This window comes from Anser cygnoides, chromosome 11, assembly GCF_040182565.1.
Source record: "Anser cygnoides isolate HZ-2024a breed goose chromosome 11, Taihu_goose_T2T_genome, whole genome shotgun sequence".
Classification (NCBI taxonomy): domain Eukaryota; kingdom Metazoa; phylum Chordata; class Aves; order Anseriformes; family Anatidae; genus Anser; species Anser cygnoides.
Genome location: NC_089883.1, coordinates 14,455,487 through 14,477,051, shown reverse-complemented (window position 1 = coordinate 14,477,051; position 21,565 = coordinate 14,455,487). Strand labels below are relative to the sequence as shown.

The 21,565-nt window shown below is 38.6% G+C and overlaps 3 protein-coding genes across 20 annotated transcripts in view; 1 reads left to right on the top strand and 2 right to left on the bottom strand.

Annotated features, from left to right (window-relative positions):
- The window catches only part of CIB2 (calcium and integrin binding family member 2), a 43,842-nt gene extending 42,092 nt beyond the window's left edge, over positions 1–1,750 (bottom strand). For 3 of the 4 annotated variants that reach the window (XR_001205539.3, XM_013177503.3, XM_048081379.2), the window contains exon 1: positions 1,552–1,750. Coding sequence is in view for 3 of the 4 variants with exons in the window: in XM_013177503.3 (XP_013032957.3) it covers positions 1,552–1,623 (72 nt within the window). In the remaining variant the exon portion in view is untranslated. The remainder of the gene's footprint in view (positions 1–1,551) is intronic. The other variant, XM_013177505.3, reaches the window with a different exon arrangement.
- A 140-nt stretch (positions 1,751–1,890) lies between these two features.
- Positions 1,891–13,124, top strand: IDH3A (isocitrate dehydrogenase (NAD(+)) 3 catalytic subunit alpha). Of its 2 annotated transcripts, none has more exons than XM_048081368.2 (11): positions 1,891–2,038; positions 3,064–3,102; positions 4,728–4,811; positions 6,190–6,304; positions 6,871–7,058; positions 7,306–7,439; positions 8,095–8,197; positions 8,276–8,340; positions 10,482–10,566; positions 10,860–11,012; positions 12,880–13,124. In XM_048081368.2, the coding sequence occupies exons 1-11, from the start codon at positions 2,012–2,014 to the stop codon at positions 12,961–12,963; spliced, it is 1,077 nt and encodes a 358-aa protein (XP_047937325.1). In that variant the 5' UTR covers positions 1,891–2,011; the 3' UTR covers positions 12,964–13,124. The 2 variants fall into 2 exon arrangements, with proteins under 2 accessions (XP_047937325.1, XP_047937324.1); XM_048081367.2 differs by having other exon boundaries at positions 1,892–2,038; positions 3,064–3,126.
- Positions 12,885–21,565, bottom strand: part of ACSBG1 (acyl-CoA synthetase bubblegum family member 1) — a 38,923-nt gene continuing 30,242 nt past the window's right edge. For 12 of the 14 annotated variants that reach the window (XM_067004077.1, XM_067004078.1, XM_067004075.1 and 9 more), the window contains 5 exons: positions 20,746–20,979; positions 20,047–20,264; positions 17,243–17,382; positions 16,454–16,700; positions 12,885–15,707 (listed from right to left, as the gene is read on the bottom strand). In XM_067004077.1, coding sequence (XP_066860178.1) covers positions 15,631–15,707; positions 16,454–16,700; positions 17,243–17,382; positions 20,047–20,264; positions 20,746–20,979 — 916 coding nt within the window. In that variant the 3' untranslated portion in view covers positions 12,885–15,630. The remainder of the gene's footprint in view (positions 15,708–16,453; positions 16,701–17,242; positions 17,383–20,046; positions 20,265–20,745; positions 20,980–21,565) is intronic. The other 2 variants (XM_013177496.3, XM_048081334.2) reach the window with 2 other exon arrangements.

Here is a 21,565-nt window from a genome sequence, read left to right as displayed (position 1 = left end):
ATCAAAGCTGTTAAATTTTTCAGTTTGCTCTTTTTCACTTCTTCTGTTTGTATTTTTCAATGACTAGTTTAATCTGCCAGTTGAGCATTAAGCAATATTTACTCCTAGCACATTACTGCCACAAATCAATACTTCTCTATATACACAGCAGACTCTAATCTTAATGTTATCAGTCCCAGTTTTGCATCGCTTCATGGTATTTGAATTTCCCTAAACTGTTTGTCAAACGGACTGATTGTAAGGTATTTAGCAACACACAACGTATACCTTACAAAGTTGCAAATTAAGTTTAATGAAGAGGACAATATATATATACACAGTAGTCTTGCCATTATACTAGCCATTATAGCAGAGATTGTGCTTACATAGCCGCTCATCTATTTCAAAAGTTTAATTAATAGATCAGAAAATAAATTATCGACTGTATACACCAGATTTAACATGTTATAGCAAGACAGCTGTCAGCTGCAATTTCTTAACACCCATCTAAGGCTGCAATCTGACCCCAGCTGTAGTGACGTGCCTCCACAGCCCAGGCAGCTGAACAGATCGTGCTCACAATTCTGAGTCCCTTCAGTGTAAAGTCTTCTGCTTTGAACTGTTGCTAGCTGTGCTTGCTAAACCAGGTGAGTTTGCTCTGATTTATTAGTAGAGGTCTAAGTTTAACAGCCTCCAATAGATGGGTCATCCTACCTTAAATTGCCTCTGTAAATTATACAGCAGAAGTTTGACTGCGGTCTAAGAATGAAAGCTCTTACTCCTCCAAGGAAGATCAAGCTATTGTGAACCCTGGCCACATTACCTCTGAATGTCTCATTCCATAGAGAATTTTCACATCCACACACTGAGTTAACAAGTTGCATATGAGCTGCCTTCACTCCCAAAGATCGCTTGCTATAACCTTTCTGAGTACTCATACACAGATACAACCAGAAGTTAGACTTTAGACTGGGGAAAAAAGAACCTGCAGGTTTTTGTGCCCATTATGCCAAATACACCAAATCCTCTTCTGCACCGATGTTTCCTTGCAGGTTACCTCTTTGTAAAGTTCCACCCTGCTTGCAAAATGAACGGTTTCAATCTAGAAGGGCAGCCTATACATTTATGTCGTTGCTACTTGCCATGAGTTAAGTTAGGGCAGAATAATAAGTAAAAAGTTACTGATTTCCTGAGGAGACTACATTTGATACTAGGAATTCCTTTAAAGTAACTCTCAATAGAACGAGGGAAAAAAAAAAACTACTGCTATCTCCATAAAGGCATCTTTTGCCTAGGGAAAATAACTGGTGTTTTTATTACTGTGTTGTTTGGTCCTTCTCAGAAGGGATGCACAGCAGCCACTCTTCATGGCATGTTATTGTGGTGTAATTAGAGTAACACCTACGCTGCTCAGGGCTTTAAATCAAAGCTGACATACTCGTTTATTCCTATAATTAACTTCTTGAATTCACAACAAAGTAGCTGGCATAAATCTTGTGATAATAAAAAACAGATTAAAAAAAAAAAAGTGCACACTCTGGCAGTACTGTTATTTAAGACAGCAGAGCCTACCGAGCTGTAGCAGGTTGTCTCCACACAACTGTTTGCCAACAGGCCACGCGGAGGCTGAGGTGATTCCCCCATCTCCTGGGGACCAAACCCCTCAGAGGCAGCTCCCCTCGGCTGGAGGTGCCTCCGCGCGGTGCCACGCTCCTAGGGACGCTCAGCGCCCCCAGGCACCTGCAGCTACCTGCTGGCGGCAGCCTTTTACCCCTACCGGGAGCACTCGGTGGCCCTCACCACCGCACCGGAGGCTGGAGGGCTCCAACCGCGCCCCCTCCTCCGCCCCCTCAGCAGGACCACCACGAGCGCTGGGCGGGAAAGGCGACGCATGCGCACGGCGCTCCGGGGGCCGGGCTGCCCGGGGCGGGGCGGGGCTCGGCTCGTCCCGGTGCCGGTGCCGGGCTCCTCCCGGTTGCGGGCGCTGTGGCCGTGCCTGCGGGGCCTGCTGGGGCGCGGCGCCGGGCGAGCCATGGCTGCAGCCGCGTGGATGCCTGCGGTAGGTGCGGGGCCGGGCCGGGAGAGCGCCGCCGGTCGTGCCGGGCCGGGGGGGAAGCGCGGGCTGCAAGCGCCGGTTCTGAGGGGAGCGCGGCCAGGAGGGGCGGCCGGGGCCCGCCGGGCGCTGCGGGGCGGCTCCCGCTGCCGTGACCTTGAGGTGGCCCGGCCCGGCCCCGCCAAGATGGCTGCGCCGCCGGCAGGGAGGGATGGCAGGGAGGGATGGCAGGGCGGCCGCACCGCTGGGCTGCCCCGGTCCCTCCGAGCAGCCAGGCACGCAGCTCCCACCCTGAGGTGGGACCGGGCCGCTCCCGGTGCTGTGCCGGGTCTCGGGGTGTGCCGCAGCCTCCGCTGGAGGCCCGGTGCCCGCTGTGCGCGTCAGGGTGCCGGTGTGATTCGGGGACGGAGCCGCGCGGGCAGGGGCTGCCATCGCCATGGTGAATTTTGTGTTCCGCGTGCCTCGGAATGACGCTTTTCGTACGCTGCTGGGCGCACAGGGCTACGGCACCAAGCACACGGGTGTGAGAAGGGTAAGGGCTAATGCACCCAGGTTTCCGTGCAGGAATTTGCACCGGTGGAAATCAGCTTTGGAAGCGTTACCTCAATACGAACACACTGCTGTTGGTGAAACAAACCTTTTCTCTTTGCTGTCTTAAGCCTCATTGTATCATCTCCTTAGCTGGAGTTACTGCAGCCGTTTTTCCAGTGTGTAGCACCTAAGGACTAAGGCTGCTGTGCAACAACTTCCCCTCACCTCCGGGCACGATGAGCGGCACTGCGGCACGCTGCACAGTGTAGCTGTCCTGGCTTGACCTCGTGCTAGGAATACGGGCGTGAGGAGTCGGGTACACGGCATGCTTGTGAGCAGCTTGGCAAGAGACGAGCTGCTTTCTTTCGAGTTGTATGCTAGTTTGAGGCTTAACTTTAAAGTGATAGGGCTTTAAAATGCACAGTTGCTGCAATATTGTCAACTGTTTAAAATCCCTTTGGTGCAATAAGATAGCATCTTCTTGTTCTGTGTTTCTGCAGGTTTCACGATTGCTAGGTGCTTTCAAAAACCAAAAACAGGTGACCAGAAGTTTTGGTAGTGCTGTGAGTATGATAGTACCATTTCCTTCTTGTTTTTAAGAAGTTTCTCAAGAAAGGGCCCCAGAAATTGACTTTTATAAGATGGCTGCTATTAATTTTATCTTCTCAAAAAATAAGGCCTAAATAAGTGAACATACAGGCTCTTAATGCCATACTGGATATATATTGGTTAATCACTGTCTTTGGCTACCTCATATAAAAGAGTAAGTGCTAATTTAAAAGACTCTACTTAAAAAAAAAAAAAAGGCAGTGGCATGAAACCTTTTTCCAAAATATGGATGTAAGCTAGTCTTCTGAAACTCATTGGGAAATGGGCAAATATGGGCAAATTAGGAAGATCGTTGAGAAGCTTCTCATCTTTATTTTGCAAACATTCTGCTACACGCTGGATTTACTCTAAATCCTGCTGCTTTTAGAGTACTTTGCGTTTACAATTCTGCCTTTTCAAGGCCCTCTTTAATGTATTTTAGACACTGGCTGTGTATTTCCCTGTAGATGTTTTACCTTCTTTTTTTGTGTGTTTGAGGTGCCCACAGGCCTTTTTTCAGTGAAGATGGCCTTGAAAACTGCTCAGGCAGAAGCAGGGCTCAGCACCACTGCATGTACCCTTAAGCAGGGCTTAAGTTTAAGGAAGAATCGTGGCTCTTAATTCTAAGTTTTCTAGAACTGATGGTGGAGAGAAGAAACTGAAGTGTAGCTTGTGTCTTACACAGTATAGAAAGTTGTAGAAGGTAAGGCTCCTCCAGATCTGCTTATACCACATTATTGTTTCAGATAAAACCTTATGAAATTCTGGGTATCCTCTTTGGAGGAGGATGGCAGCATATCTTGTCACTTGATTCTAGATGGGATTTGACAAGGAATGCTGTATCCAAGCTGCCTTTTTACAGGTAGTAATGATCCCTTACAAAAATGTTGGGAATCTATAAATAAAATAAAGACTTGGGGCGTGGAGGATGAAAATAGCAATCATCAATATATTTGTTAATCAAAGCAGAGTATTTTCTTCCCCAGTTATCCAGTGAGCCTAGGGTGTGCGATTTTTTTCATCTGTTTGAAGATGATAAAGGAAAGAAAACTGAGAAAATCATGGCAGAAAAAGAACTTGACAGTATTAAAAATTAGAGAACTGCTTGAGAAGTTTAGATATGTTTTTGTTTTTATTTTTTTAAGCTTTTCATAAATTAAGTCTTTCCTAGCATGTGTCAGTATTACACAGCATGTTGATAATACTGGAGATGTATGGAAAACAGATGGCAGTGCTGTCTCCTCCCCAGTTTTCAAGAAGAAAGCATGCTGAGATCGCTTATTTCAAGGAGTACTGAGCAGGATTCTGTCTTTCAAGTTAAATCTGTGTTCTAAAATAAGAACAGTAGGCGAATTTTTTAAAAGTTCTCCTAAAATGCTTGCACGCTCCCTTTGGAAAAAAAGCTAGTCACTCTTGCTTCTCTGTCCAGTACTGCTACTCTTAATAGTGATTTTTGGTAACTCAAACTTTGTTTTCTAGTAGTTACTTGGTTTCTGCAACTTATGAAAATGTTTCCTGCATTGAACAAAGCATTAATTAGCTGTACTACTCTTTTGTACTATATTTCTTTGCCTAGGTACAAACAGTAACTTTAATCCCAGGAGATGGCATAGGACCTGAGATTTCTGCTGCTGTCATGAAGATCTTTGATGCTGCCAAAGTAAGTCGATTTGTCTTGCTGTGAGCGCTGTAGCTTTAACTACCACAACAGACGTTATCTAGGTTACAGTTATAAATGTTTTTAACTTCCAAACGAGTGAGTCACGTTTAAGCTATTAAAACTTCTTGGCAATACAGTCTGAAGCTTCAGATGTTAAAAGATAGTATTGCAATATCATGGCAGTGTTTGAAAGTGTTGGCTGGCAGAGTAGTAGTGACTTGAGAGCAAATGTTGCACTTAAGTTCTGGAAATGTGAACTCAATGTATCATGTAAAATCATCTTGTTGACGTAGCAATCCTGAGCCACTGATAGGACGTTCTTTGATCCCTTGTGACTTCTCAGTGCAGATAAAAGCATATGTGAAGGGAAGGGACTATCGTATTATTAGGAACCTTATTGCAGTTATTTTGCTGCACTGTTAAATTGCATTCACCTTTGTGATGTTGAAAACAGTTCAAGGAGAACTGTTTTTCTACTTACTCCAGGAACTTCATGAGAATTTGTATCGTTTCCTTGGAAGAAAATAGTGTTCTTTCCTGAGGAGCTGTTAAATTGCTCCCTATTAGTAATAGTGTCAAAGCATGTTCACTTTTTATTACAACTGTCCAACTTAGATTTGGAAAAGGTGAAGTTATCTTTCATTACACATGAAAGCTTATAATAGCTATGGCTGTTTTGGGGGAGAGAGGCAGGAGGTGTGGCAGAGTAAAACCTATTTTGTGTATGAGTGCAGGTTTTCAGTCCTTACTCTGATCTGTTCATTTTAAAGGGGGTTCTTCTTCTAGCATGTTAAGCTTAGATGGGTTCTGTTTGCTTATGTAAGACCTTGCACCTTTTCCTTTATGGCCTTTCCTGATGAACAGGTGGCAGCCTGTTTCCTATTAGAAGAATCCCATGGTGAACAAAAATTCAGAAAGCACTGTGGGACACTTGCAGATTCCATTTAGATAACAGATGTATCCATGTTATGCACTGTCTTCCAGGCAGTTTGTATGATCAGTTCTCAATGAATTCCGTTTTCAGATGTCTTGTGTCTCTTGAATACAGGGAATTTGAGAACTCTAACAGGTTAAAGGAATTAGCATGTAAATGCAGTTCTCATGCTACCTGTATATCATTACTAGGTAGGCATCTTGTGATCGTGAAATTTGTGTTGGTATAGTATATTGATCGTACTATTTCATTTTCAATTACTTGTGTTTTAGAAGTTGTTCTTATTTTCAAGTTCAAGCATCTCATGCTTACTGTCACTCACCAGAGGAAAAAATGTTCAGGAAGGCTTGGACAAAATTCCTCGAGCACCTTATTGTGAAAAATGAGCTAAAAGTGGAAGCAAAAGTCTTGATATTGAAGTTAACATAGAGAAACTGTGCTTAGGCTCCTATTCAGTGGGAAGAGAGGAATGTTACAGCTATCCAAGGACCAGGAGGAAAGTGGATGATACCTCCGGATGCCAAAGAATCTATGGATAAAAACAAAATGGGATTAAAAGGTACTTGGGGGTTAACACAAAGGTATTAAATACTGTTTTATGGTGAGTTTGGTTTAAAGTAGAAGTCCTTCATCAGTAACGTAATATAACGGCTAATTCTTGGGGACAGTCTGTCAGGTTGTCTTCTGTAGTCTTAAAACAGTCCTTCATGTCAAAGCTGTAAGTGTCACAGATTTTCTAGGAAATATGTTAAAGGTGGGCAGTACTAAATATCAACTTTGGACTCTGAACAGAATGCATTTCCAAGGTAGTCGGTATACAACAGAATGTGGTAATTATACTGTCAATTAATAGTATCTTCATTTTGTTTTCAGTAAAAACCTTTTCTAAGAACCCCTGTTCCACGTGAATGAGGGAAACAATTTGGCCTTTGAACAGCTGATTTATATCACTCCGTAGTATTCTTGATGGCACAGAGAATTTCTGTGACATTTCAGTGTAAGGGTTACATAGGAATTTGGAGTTCCTCTGTCAGAGTGCCACAGAACTTTACCTAGAGTTTCAACTCTGAAATTTTTGGAGTAGTTTTATCATCTCATTCGTTTTATTATTTTTTTTTCCTTCAGGCCCTTTAAAAACCCCAATTGCTGCAGGACACCCATCAATGAATCTGCTTCTGCGTAAAACCTTTGACCTTTATGCAAATGTACGTCCCTGTGTCTCAATTGAAGGATACAAAACCCCTTATACAGATGTAAACATTGTCACGATAAGAGAGAACACAGAAGGCGAATACAGTGGAATTGAACATGTGGTATGTTGCTGGAAGTGTTGTGTTTCTATGTTTTGTTAACAATAACTTTGCCCATGTCAGTTGTTTATTACTAAGAGGCTGAGTGGTGTTTAAGTTCTTTACCCACAAAAATGGTCTTTTATTGTGGTATGCATTGTGCAGGCTGCCTTGCTGAAAATTCTACTATTTTGTTGTTCCAAACGTTCATACTATTGGTTTGAAAAAATAAGCTTCCGTTTCTACTAGCAATGCAACTATTGTCTTTCAGATTGTTGAAGGTGTCGTGCAAAGTATCAAGCTAATCACAGAGGAAGCTAGCAAGCGTATCGCAGAGTTTGCTTTTGAGTATGCCAGAAACAATCAGAGAAGCCACGTTACTGCTGTACACAAGGCAAATATTATGTATGTTGAAACTTCCTTTTAAGAACAACAAAAAATAAGCTTTTATAAATCACTTTAAATTTTTCTCAAATGTCTAACATTAATGCTAGCAGGAGTAAGTAAAATGGGTGAAGTAAATGCCTCATAAGTAAAATGGACAATACTGACCTACTATTAATAGGTCTGGAGTGACTATATGCTAATGTTTGTATTAGTAAGTCTGTGGGAGTGCTGTGACTTTTTTCCCACAGCTCTTACTTTAAAAGTAAGCTAAGAAAAAGAATTTAAAAAAATGAGGATGAAAATAGCTAGTGTCTTTTACAGCTTCCAAAGCACTTCATAGTGAACTGAGTCACACTGCACGTGATAGATAGTACGTCACCACCTGTACAAATTTAGTAAGCCTTTAGTAAAAGAACAAGTCAGTTTGGGAATTAATGCATGACAGTTAAACTACTGCTCTGCAAACATTTTAGGTGGGAATACAAAAGGGTTAACTTCTTTGACTGTACCATGTTAAAAATATTTATATTTAACATAAGGGATTAATAGTCAGCAATTAGGTGTCTGCACTCTAATGTTTTTCTTTATTTAAATCTCTGTTGCATGCAGTCATCTTTACCTCAATATATTGTTTACTTTACAGTAACAGCTGTATTCTTTCACTTAATTGCAGGAGAATGTCTGATGGGCTTTTCTTGAGAAAATGCAGGGAGGCAGCAGAAAACTGTAAAGATATTAAATTTAACGAAATGTATCTAGATACTGTGTGTCTGAATGTGAGTATTTATCTGGTTTAGTTGTGGTTATTTTTTAGTTTACTTTCTTAGCCTTAATAAAAATATACTTCTTTCTAGATGGTTCAGGATCCGTCACAATTTGATGTGCTTGTTATGCCAAACTTGTATGGTGACATCCTCAGGTATGGAGATTTTGATTTAAACTAAATCAGCATGTAAAATACTGTTCCAGAAAGTTAATCCAGTTACATGCTAGCCAGATGAGTGACTGTTTTCTGCACACAAAGTTTAAATCTTCATGTTGTGGTTTAACCCGGTCGGCAGCTAAACACCACACAGACTCTGAATGGGAAGAAAGGATGGTATTATTACACTAGTATTATTACTATGTAGTTGGAATGAGCTATATGATGAGAATATGCTTCTTACTAAAAGAAAAAAGTTTCTGCAGGTAGAGGCTATGACTATTACTCAAATGGGGTTGGGTGTAGGAGAAATTTCTCCAGAAGTGTGAAAAAGTTAATGACTCAAATTGTAGCACAGAATACTTGGATAGATAGTAGGGAAAACTTGCTATTTTTATTAGGAAAACTTACGTAAGATGACTGTGGGCATATCACATTTAAAGCAAGCTATCCATAGAGGTAAATGATTCTGAAGATTGAAATGTATGGCCTCTTACTATCCTACCAGCTTTTGGGTTTTGTATTGTATTTTTTTTTCACTTTGAGATTAAATTTCATATTTAAAAAACATTTCTACTACAGTTACTTGATGTCCTGAAAGCCAAGTCAATCAGCAGATGTTTTCCATTCTGTAAAAATGTTTAAGTAGAGTGTAAACTCAATTACTACTGCTTGGTAAAATTAAGTATCTTAATCTGAACTTTTTCAGTGTATAACAGAGCACTGCTTCTCTTTGCATGTCCAAGGAGAGATTGAAGAAAACAGCCTTGGAATTTGATTAAAAGTTAAATGACAATTTAAATCCTTAAGTTCATCTCCTGTTTTCTGTACAGATGAGTGTAAAAGTAACTGATGCATAAGAAGAAATGTTCCATCAGTTTTTCTTAAGATGGCATTCTCCTTCTGATAAGGATATCTGTCACCTCTAAGAAAAATCAGACTCCAAGTAATGCTTCTTGTTTTAAGAACTGGTAGAGGAGTCCACAGGGCCCTCACAGCAGACGTTGCACTGTTAATTGGAAGATACCAGATCAGTCTGAGTCCCAACATCAATACTATTTCAACTTACTTTACCTAGTTCAGCATTGCCAATTTTGAAGTTCTCGTGGAAATTCTGTTAACTTCATACTTCCAAAAAGCTTCAATAAATTTGAGTCTTTTTCTCGAAGAAGGGCACTTGTGTCACTGGAGAAAGTCATCCCCTGTGCTTTTTTAAAGCATGAGCATAATACCAAAGGTTTCTTGGCCTGAATAGATACAGAAGGAATCTCCATCCTGAAGCATTAAATACCTTAAGTTACAACTTTAGACTGTATCCGTTTTTTTCTAAACTATAGTTGATCAGTTTAGGTTAATTTAAAAGATTGTTCTGCAAACTCATCCAAACTTCTCTGCTTTTTGTTCATCTACTAGGTACCCTGTAGACAACAAAACAGTGTGCTAAAATATTAGAGTTTTAAGAGCCTTATCAGTTTTTTCAGCTTTGAGGGTACAGAATGAAAACTGTAGGCAGAGTTGGTTTGTTCTTTCCTATGCTAATTTTGGAGGAAACTAAATGCAAATTACTCATGTCTGCTGATGTCAGATTTATGACTTTCAGGCTGTTCAGTAAAGAGAAGGATAAAGCCAGTCTTGTGCCACTTGGAACATATTCCTTAAGTCTCACACGATAAACTTTACTAGTATTTCCTTTATCCGAGAAAAATTACTCCATTTTTTTCTAGAAGGCCTTTATATTCAGTAAATGGTTCTGTGGCCTCTTCAAGGGAAATAAGACTTAGATATGTACATATGTATAGATACTACATCAGAATTTTTGCTAGTTCTTGAGGCTTTTACAGATTTTTTGTGCTTTGAGTACCTCTTGTTGTGCCTGTGTCTTAATCAGCCTTGTTTTACTATTTAGAATTTCCTTTTTGTTCTTCCTTATTGAAACTTCTCTTGCTAGTAGTTCTGCAAGTTCTCAAATGTTCCAGTGGAATACAAGTGGCTAACAGGATCTATTCTTTCATATTATTCTTAGGCCGTCTTGTTAGAATATTTTATTGTCAAAATAAAATGAGAAATAACAAAGCTATTTTAATACATTGCTGAGAAACAACTATGTGGAAAGAACTTGTGGATTTTTTTTTTTCTAGTGACTTGTGTGCTGGCTTGATTGGGGGTCTTGGAGTAACACCAAGTGGGAACATTGGTGCTAATGGAGTTGCAATTTTTGAATCAGTAAGTCTTCTTATTAGAGGTTTAGTAGTAATAATTATTTTGTCTCAACTTGAGAATCTAAAACTTCCATGACACATAATGTGACTATTGAAGTAGAAACTCTGTGAAATTATTCTTTACTGTGAAGATGCTAAAATTTTACTCAAAAAATAGAACACGTATTACACACAAACTTTTGCATGGTTGTTTATGGACTATTTGTTCAGTTTTAAGTTGGTTGCATGCTTGAATTAACTAGGACATTTTTATCAACATAGTAACTTTGTAACAGCAAGGTTCACTTTTCTTTTTAGGTTCATGGAACAGCACCAGATATTGCAGGAAAAGACTTGGCAAATCCAACTGCCCTTCTTCTGAGTGCTGTAATGATGTTGCGTCATATGGGACTACACAAGCATGCCACAAAAATTGAGACAGCTTGCTTTGATACAATTAAAGATGGAAAGGTAACATGAAGATGTGCAAATACATGAAGTGAATTAAAATAATATTCTATCATAGGAAAACTTAGAACATCAACACCAAAACAGCAGATGCCCTGCTTTGCTGGCCTGAATCATGAGCAGTACCACAGCTGTTCTCTTACACTAATTATGTTATCCTCAGTGGTATCAAGTTTGCCCAGCTCACTAAGAGGGATACTCTGTAGCTCTCCTCGTGTCTCAATTTCCACTAGCTCTAAAAACTAGAACTGGATCTCTGTTTTTCATGAAAGGGACTGGACATTCAAGTAGCTAGTGTTGTTTTCCTTGTGAGATCTGTAATACATTTATGTTAAAATCAGGACCTTAAAGTGAAGTATGCTCATTTGCCTTTTACAGGCTTAATCACTCATTTCAGTGCTGACTGTAATACTTCTGCTCCTATTTTTCAGGTCACTTTTCTTTTTCACTCCTAACTACTTTGGCTCCTTTTTGGATTACTAAATAACAGTTAGGGGCAAAATTATATCTACTTACCTTTTCCCTTAAAATTGTATGCAATTTCCCTTGGGTAATAAAGTCTCTCCAGATTCCATACCCAAAGGGGATTGGAGAGGAAGGGGGAGGAAAGAGATCTGCTCTGAAACCTGACCTGAATTTCTGCTCAGAGTTCTTTCGGTTCACTCACCTAGTTTGACTTCCACCTTTTCAAAACATAATTGGAAAGATCCTGATGATTGCCTTTAAAGAGGATTAGTACTTAGCCATGCTAGTGCAATTATCTGGGGCAAGAGCATGAGAAGCTGCTTTGTAATTAAAAGTAACAAGCATGCTTAAACAAAAAGCTGTCATCATTTCATAAGTGGTCTGTTTGCAGCTACCTTGCTGTGTGTAGGAGCCAGTTAAACAAACAAAAAAAAACTAAACTTACAAGTGAATAAAGAGGTGCTCCTGTAAAGTTCCCATTTACTGCTCTGGAAATGAAATTCTCCATCTGCAGGTCAGTAATTATACAGAAAATAACAGTGCAAGTTTTGTGACATGGCTACTTGTTTACTAGTCGCTTACGATTTTATGATTACATGCTCACAATGGAGAGAATCTTTTTAAATTGAAAAAAGCATAATGCAATTAAAATGACAAAATTCTAAAATAGTAACCTTTTATTGCCTCTCATGCTTGCCGTTTCTTCCCTTCCCCACCCCAAGCTATTTAATTGAGATCTGTGTGTGTGTGATATAAGGGGAGAACTAATGATTTTTAAATTACCTCTTAGTCTGCTTTAATCTGACTAGGTTGGACAAGCAATGTTGCCCACTTTTTTAATCATTATTTTACTATCCTCATGCTGCCAGACAGGAGTTGTACTTGAAGAAAGTTTAACTGTCTGTTTTTCCATCTCTTAACTAAGCAAACATGAGACAATTGTTAACATGGAGCATTTTGAGAGCTGTCCATGTGCTTTTTCTGTGGGGTTCCTTGGAAAAAATAAACCCCCAAAAACCTTACTGAATGATACTCTTAATTAGTTAGCTTTGTGCTGTGTCCTCATATATGAAATTTACTTCCAAAGGACAACCTTCTTAAGGAAAAAAAAAAAAGTTAAGAATACTTAACTTTGAGAGCTTTGGCCCAATTTCCTTTCTTCCTGTAGTTAAGACAAAATCTCACACTGAGATAACAATGCTCCACGTTCATACTCACTTTTCTCTGCCGGCCTCAGTTTGCATAGTTGTTATTGATGAAAGCTATATGGAATGCAGAAAAACTCCTATGTGATGTAGCCACTCATTTGTATTCAGTACCCATGTACAACATGTAGAAGATAAAACTGCAGAGGCAGGACTACCCCCATTAAATGTTTTATTAATACTATTTTTTCTTCCTTCAGGTCTTGACAAAAGACTTGGGAGGTAATGCAAAGTGTTCAGAATTCACAGAGGAGATCTGCCGCAGAGTACAGGACACAGACTAAACATCTCATACGGCTTGTAATAACGCTGAGAGGATGCATCACAGAAGTACATTGTGTAACCTGGTATCTATATGCATATAACTTTATTTGTCTCTTAAGAGAGCAAACTTTTTAGGAAGGGTCTCTTCATTAATAAACTTAGTCCAAATGGCTACAGATGATACTTGTGCCTGCTTTCATTTGTTTCTATCTGGTGAACGTTCTCATGTAAGTGAACTGTTTCATTTTCTTGTAACTGTCTACCATTTCAACTAGCTGGTTTTCACTTTCCACAAAGAAAATTTATGTGAATATAATATTAACAGAATTAGTGAATTCTAATAGCACCTTAATGCTTAAAGCCTACTTTTATTGATCTTACTGAAACTTAAAAGGCAGATTTTCAGCCTAACAGTAGCACAAGATAACCTTTATAAAAAGAAATGGGTATGAAATAACAGTAATTTTGCATTAAAAGCAATGAAAAAACACTTCCAGATGCTCTGTTCATTCATGAAATACAGCTTTGTCTTGGAAAAGCATGAATAAAGAAATGCCGAAAGCTAGAGATTTAATTTATATACATAAAGAAATAACAAACCAGCTAGGTGTGAGAATTAATATTAACATAAAGTTGTTTTTCATATCTGTACCAAAGTTGTTCTTAAATGTTTTCTTCTCTCAAGCACAGTTTAATTTACAACAGAGTTCTGAAGAGAGAAAATAATAAAAACTTACTTCTGCCATGTATTGTGAAGGAAAAGTATTAATTTTGCCAATTGATACTAAATATTTTATGGCTTCTGCTGTATTGCTTTTTGTGTTGTACTTTGTTTTTATGCACTCTGTTCAGTGTATCTCATTGCACTGACTAGTAATTTTAGTCTATAAACTCTGGATGTAAGGGACTGGTCCTAAAAGGATTAAGACAGAGTTGAGGGCTTGGCTCTGCTGCCTACATTTCAGAAGTACATTTCATCCCTACTTGAGGGAATCTCAATCAAATTCTTTTTTCTTCCTGCTTACTAAGCCGAGTAAGCACAAAAGCACTTTTTGTCCTTCCCTCCTTCATCACATACAGGTCCTCATGAGCCACTCTGACCTGGATGTCTTAGGGTATGCTTGTCATTAGCATATCCTACAAGAAAATGCACATTTTAGGAGTCATGGCTATAGCATGGGATTATACCTAGTGCCAGAACCAGACTTCTTAAAGCTTTATTTTGTTAGTAGGTATTACTCCTTTTAGTTACTTCTCATTGAGACTGGTTAGGCTGGTTGTTTCAGACTTCAAACTATTTTGGGTAATGTCTTCTAGCATCGCTCTATATAGTAAGCATCACAGCTGTTTAATACAGCCTAATACCATGGTGGTAGAGGGACTATGAGCTTTATTCCTTATGCACTCTGCTTTTGGTGAATAGGATGACAGTTCCTTCTATGTTTTGCAAGCTGCTGGCTGTGTTGTTTCCTTTAATCTTGTTTAAGAACTCCTGAAGTACCATTACGCACAAAATAGGGAAAAAATAAAGTTTTCCAAGTCCAATTGCTTGTTGTTTTTGTAGTCCTAGCCTGCTGTCACATCTGATGCATTGATCTGATTGTTGGTACTTGCAACAAACTAAACTTACAGGATGTTTAAGACTGATCATTGGACTTTCATAGAGGAAAATATCCTGTTCTGCAAGCTGGTTTTTGTGTTTTTGTTTATAAATCAAGATCTGTAGTTTCCCTGCTTGTTAGCTATTGTAACTCTGCCAAATGTTATTTACTACCCAACCCCTTAGTCCTTCACATGATGTAATTTATATTTTACAAGGGGAAGAAGAAATACAGTTCCCCTTTGTAAGCCTTAGTACAACATGAATATTGGAACACAATGGTACTGTTGCAATACAGATGAACTTTCCTTCTAAACATTTTTGCTTTAAAAAGTCCTGCGAACTCTTTAAAATACAATTTAGAACACAAACTTATTTTTATGTGAGAGCTCCTATATTACCTAGTTTTTCTTTCACTCTTAGGAAGCTATTCCCCCAACTTCTTGGATTGCTTGTTTTTAGGGGAAATAACACTTATTTCAACATGGATTTAAGAAGTGATGACTTGCTGCTTTCAGAAAAGTCTTGCCGAAGTCTAGCCCTTAGAGAAGAGTGTTGGTTAGGCTCCAAAATGGTATGCTATTGAAAATACGCTTCTCCCTTGGAAGGAAAAAAAGAGGCCTTTTGATTTTTTTTTTTTTATAATCACGTTTGTCCCTGGAATGGTATAACGGTTTTGCTTAACACTACTAGTAACTACTGATCTACCAAAATAAAGCATGAGCTACAGGCAACCTCCTGCAGAACAACAACAACAAAAAGGTAAATCACTGCATAACAATTTTCCTTCTGTTTCAGTCTAGAGTAATTAGTTAGTTATACCCACTTCATACATAACATGAGGGTGTCTTTAATCTTGTTCATTTAGGGCATAAAGTAAAAGCTGTATTAGAAAAAGGACGCACTATAGATGCTTCTATGCAAACAGGACAAACTATCAGGTGAGTATCAGGAATAACTAAATTAATACAGCAGTTTTCTAGTGAAACTAGACTACATAACAAAAACAAATTTTCCTTAATGCTTATGATTAGGAAATACTTTCTTTAGCTCACAGATCTTCCTTAATGCTTGGATGAAAGACTTCTTACTCTTGATAGAAGGAGTCTACTTCTTTTCTGTATTTCTCAAGCACGGTGAGCCGTTTTAACTTCATTGTCGGACCTAAAGAGAAGATGTTAGTCACAACAGCAGAAACAGAACCAAAAATTTCTACTCTGTTTAAGCTTTGGTTCATAACATTTTCTACTGAAGAGCATTGCATGGAAAAGTGTCTACTCTGTTAGCGTAGATCTCTGCTAAAGGAGAAGCAATTGTACATAAGGTTGCCTCCCTCTAATGAGCACTGCAAAGGAAACTGTGGATAAGGGAGTGATAACTGGGATAACACTTCCAGGTGTCTGCCCCCCCCCCCCCCCCCCCCCCCCCCCCCCCAAAAAAAAACTAATTAAAAGGCTGACAGTTTTTAAACCTTTTAAAAAACTTTTAAAAAATTCCCAATTTATTCAAAAAAGCCCGATAATGTGTTTGGGGCTCTATTGTCAATCCTTCACTTTATCCTCCATTTTTTTGTTAAGATGACTTTTTGGTATCATTACTGTAAATTATTAATACTTTAATGCATAAAGAATTACCTAGAATTGCTTAACTGCCCTAAGCAGTCTCAAATTTAGCCACAGAGTTGTATGCACACTAAATGACCACATGTACTGTAGATATGTACACACAGCAAAAACTCCAGTTTTTGTAGTATGTAAAATGCTGCATAACTTTTTTCTTTTCCCTCTAGTGGTTGTACCCAGAATTTGGCATTTGAAACTGGATTTGAATACTCTTACATCAGTTGAATGCTCTTAGATCAGCAGCCCCATTACTGTGTGTGCTCATTAGGATAAATCAGCAAATCTTACCTAGTTCTCCCCCAGAAATGGAAAAATCTCTTGGCAGAACTATCCATTTTTGAATACAATGAACTCTATTTGTAGCATTCATGTTGACTTTGTTGATTCCCTCCTGAATGGCCTGGTAGATCGCCTGATCCCTTGTAGCTACTATCTCTGATACTTTAGTGGCTTTACTACCAGTCTTCTGGCAGAAATCTCTAGCTTGCTCAGTGAGGAGGTCAGTGGGATCTGATGTATCTGGGTCCAGTACACTCTAGAATATCAGATGAAGAAAATCATCAAATGCTCAGTCTTACAAGGTATTAAATCAGTGATCATTAAGTGATCAGGTTCTCCCCAACTTTTAAGAATCAAAGCAGCCAAGCAACAATACCCAAATATTATTTAAGCCTGAAAAAGCAGAAATATCTATCTATATACGGTAATGCTTCATTTTCTTTCTATTTAGCTATCAAATGCAAAAAAAAAAAAAGATTGCTTAAAAGCAGAAGACATGAACAGACTTGAAACACGTCAATTAAAATATGTCTAATGACCTTGAATTTCTACCAGACCTACCAATTATTTCATCATCATAGAGGAGCATTTAGCTCAACATTGTTCATCATTGTACCATCTAACGATGACAAGTTCAAATCACGATGATTTGGTCTGTAGTTCCCATGTATTTCTTTTTCTTTAACTAATGCCCTCCTGTCAAATTTTGTGTCTTTCTGCCAATGGTTCACAATCCTCCTCATTTTGTTAGGTGCAGGTATAATAGTTTCACTGAAATGAGTATTAAAACTAATGTACCTTTAGGGTCAACAACATGGACAAAAACTTCTTTTTGTCTCCAATCACCATGGCATTACTAACAATTGGGAGTTCTTTTTTCACAGCATCTTCAATTGGAACTGGAGGCACATTTTCACCTCCAGCTGTAATAATCAAATCTAGGAGAAATAAAAAACACACATAAACAAGGGCTATTAGTTGAATTCAAATAAATTCTAAAGAACAGGTTAATTCCTGGATGGATCCAAATTTCTTATTCTGACATGCAGAAATTCATAGTTTTCAAAAAGAACCAAACCTATTAAGTTGTTAGTATGATTCTCTTCAAAATAGCAATGCTCATAATTTTAAGTATGTGCTCAGATTTTTAATTCTCCCTCCAAGTAAAACATTTGCTCCCATGTACACACAATGCAAATTCCATTATAACAAGCTCCAGATACAGAATAGTTCAGTTGGAAGGGGGCCTTCAAAGATCATCTAGTCCAACTGCATACAGGATATTATATTTTTATACAATCCAGTAACTGTTACATCTCATGAGTTGTGTAACACATACCTTTTCTCTGAGCAGTCATCTCTTCCCAACTAGCATAGGATTCACTCTTTATTTTACTGTTGTTGGCTCACCAAAAAGCAAGTTCATGGTTAACATCATAATTAATTCTTAGAGTCACCAACAGGGGCCAGACAAAAGCAAGTTACTACTACATGAAGGCTGCACAGAAGCAACATGGAAAGAAGGGAGAGAAACATGAGGAGGGAGAAGTCAAAATCTGTGAGAGGAAGTTCACAGCGGAAACAGTCATTCCTGCCCTACTCTTGACATGAGGGGACTATAACGACAGACTGGAATCTTAGTATTTTTGAGGTTTGTAAACAATGGTAGGGATACTGACCATTGATAAGGGCATGTGTAACTCTATTTGAATGCATTCATTCTAAAGTATAATACACATATTTACTGAAATTTTCACGACTGAGAATTATCCGAGTAAGTTTCAACTCTGTTTTAATTACACTGTTGAGTTCTCACTGCCCTCAAATAATGGTCTTGGCAGGGTTTTAATAAGTAACATGCTTCAATAAATAAATAACGCAGGCCAATGGCAGACTAGTCCTTTGTGTAGTAATGCAGATTATATATGAAAGATTGGGTTGATTCCCAAACCACTGCCAGTGATAAAAGAATTTAGATGCAGTCAAGGGAATATGGCACCCTTTCAGCGCTCACACATTTGTTCTTTAACATCTCTACTGCTCCTGAACAGCAATGATCAGAAATAACTCCCAATCCATAGTCAACATTCTGGTAAGGAGTACGCATTCATCTCATAATTATAAATGTTATTTCTCCCTAGTCAACACAGTGAGTGCATTTGAGGAAGCATGACTTGTGTTTATAGAAAGAGAGATTTCTGTCAAACCACATAAATACAGCAAAGTTGTTGTGTATCCAAACTTGTAAGAGGTTTTATTTTCATTTCCTTTCCTTTCCTTTTGCCCTAATGCCGTTTTTGTCCTAGTTTTTCAGTCTGCAATGTCAGCTTTTTCCCAGCTGATCAGGAAAACTGTAATAATTATAACAACTTTTTGTACAACTATACAGATACTCCCTGTATGGGCTCCTCTAGCAAAATCTTGGTGCTTTGCAACTTCTCTGGATCTCACATATCAAAAAGCAACTTCTACTGTGTCATGCTTAATATAATGAGTCCTAAAACTTGTAAGAACAAATCAACCAAACCAAGAAGTCAGTAAAAGAACAGCTTCTTTACTACCTTCTATTACATTTTACCTTATTTGGACTTGGATTTAAAACTTGAATGAAACTGGACAGATGCTTATTTTATCCAGATGTATCCTACCCTGTAATTTAGAGTAATCGTTTTTAGTTCCACAATCAAGGAAGATGTGAGTGCAACACAAATGTTATGACAGAATGAGACTAGAAGATGTTAATAACTACATGAAAAGAAAAATGGATCAGATGAGAAAGCAAATTAAAATCAAGATAACTGTATTTGATGCAGGCTATTAATAGCATCTACTCAAGTCCTGATGCCTAATAGGCTACTATGTTATCTTATGACAAATTCACTCATCCATGTTCTCTCCCTAGTGATTCATCGTATATTCTAAGATGATAGTTACTCAGTTTTTAAATCTTCTTCTGTTACATGTCTACCATGACAAATCTCACTCTACAAACACACATTTTGAAAAAGTGCTTCCACAGTACCAACAACCAGTGTTATTCAAGCAAGACTTCAACCTATATACTGTAATAATACCCAGGTTTATTCCTTTAGCTCTCCCTCCCTCTGCTTTCAAATTTCAATAGCGGCCTCTGCAAACAAATCGCCTAAGGCATCAGAGGAACCTAGCTCTGACCTACAGCAATAACTTTTATATAATAGAGGGCTGTCTCCTGTTACTGTCTAAACATTCTAATGTGTAATTAAGACAACCAGGCAAGATTCAAAGGAAGAGCTTAATGGATCATTAGAATCAAAGACAACACACTAAACCTGCATTACTATTTTGTATGACTTATTCTTAGTAATAATGAATAAGGGTCTGGGAGATGAAAAGCCTCATTGTAGGAACTGAATTATCTCCACCTATCACAGACTAGAGGGAAACCTTCCCTAAACAAAGTATGCCACAGTTTCATCATAGGAAAGTTTATTTTCCTTTCCTGTTAGATAAATTCTGCTTGCATTAAAAGAAAAACACTTATTTAGATGCACCACATCTGATATATGACTGAACAGTGATGAATAGTTACTACAAATATGATACAAGATTTTGCTTATTACCTTTAATTCTTCCAGTGACATAGAGAAAGCCATCCTCATCTAGTTTTCCTAAATCTCCAGAATGCAGCCACCCATCCTCATCAAACACTTCTTTTGTTTTGTCTTCCATATTTAAATAACCCATGAAAACAGTCCTTCCCCAGAAACAGATTTCTCCATTGCCTTCTGTGTCTTCATTCACCAATTTCACTCTGCAGCCAGGTACTGGTTTGCCACAGCTATTGGGGAAGAGCAGAAACACACACAGGGAACACAGAAATACTACATTTAATATTGGCAGGACACCTACAACACCAAATCCCTGAACCTATCGAAGTATTAGTGTCAGTTTTCAGTTGTGTATCTTGCCCTGGTGCTTCCTGTTCCCCCCATACACCCCGCCCCATACCTTTAGGCATAAAAATACTTTTCTCTTTGAGGCCTCGTATTTGAAAGTTATTCTGCCATGGGCCAAGGCTATGCTACATGTCTGATCTAGTAACTATGTCCTGCATAAAATGCTGTAGATCACTTTCAGTGCTCTTGACGTGGCATGCTATGGAGGAAATGTGTTCAGTTTCTCACTTGAATGTTTCGTCTCCCAAACTCACAACGGACTGGCAATGCGTTGAGAGAAAGTAAGTGGTAAGATCATTGCTGAACTCAGTGAATACTTTTCTCATAATGAAATACAACATGTAAAATTAACTATAAAATTACCTGTGCTGCCTGTAATTATATGGCCCAGACAGGCAATGTGGGCCTGTGGTCTCACTCATTCCATAGGCCTCGTATAAGGTGATGTTCAGACCCAAGAAAAAATACAGTGTTTCTGTATTGAGTGGAGCAGCACCACAAAAGTGCTTCTGACAGCAAGAAAAACCCAGAGCATTGCGTATTTTAGCAAGCACCAAGTAGTCTGCTAACCTTGTCCAAAACCGCTTTAGGTCACTGCTGAGTACAAAACACAAAAGAGGAAGAGATAGTAGTAAGTCAGAGGAACCAACGATTTCCATAACAAAATCAGATGCAAGTTTTGTTTAGAGATATATTTGCCTTTTGGTTTTGGATGTTGACAGAAGTCACATCAATAAGAACAGGTAACTTATTTCTCCTTGTTTCATTTACTCAGTGTCTTTCACTGCAAGTGAACTCCAACTCCTAAGGTGTCAGAATACTGCAAACTGAAAAAGAGGCTACAAAAACGTACTGCATAAGACAAAGCTCTGGTATTCCTGATTTTTTATCAGTTAAATGAATCTCTGAGAACCAGTAAAATCTGAAATTTACACAACTTATCTGAGGAGTTGAAAGATCAGACAAGGAAATCAGTACCAATGTGCAGTATCTTTGGAAATTCCATTTTCAGTAAGTAATTTCACACTTCATATTTCACATTTTAAGAACTTTGGAACTGTGAGTTAAGTTAATGTTTGAATTTATACAATATTCAGTATCTGTGCACTCTTATCCAGGAAAATAGCTGTTACTCAGAACAGATGATTTATTTAGAGCTCACAGAATTCAGGGGGTTGGGATA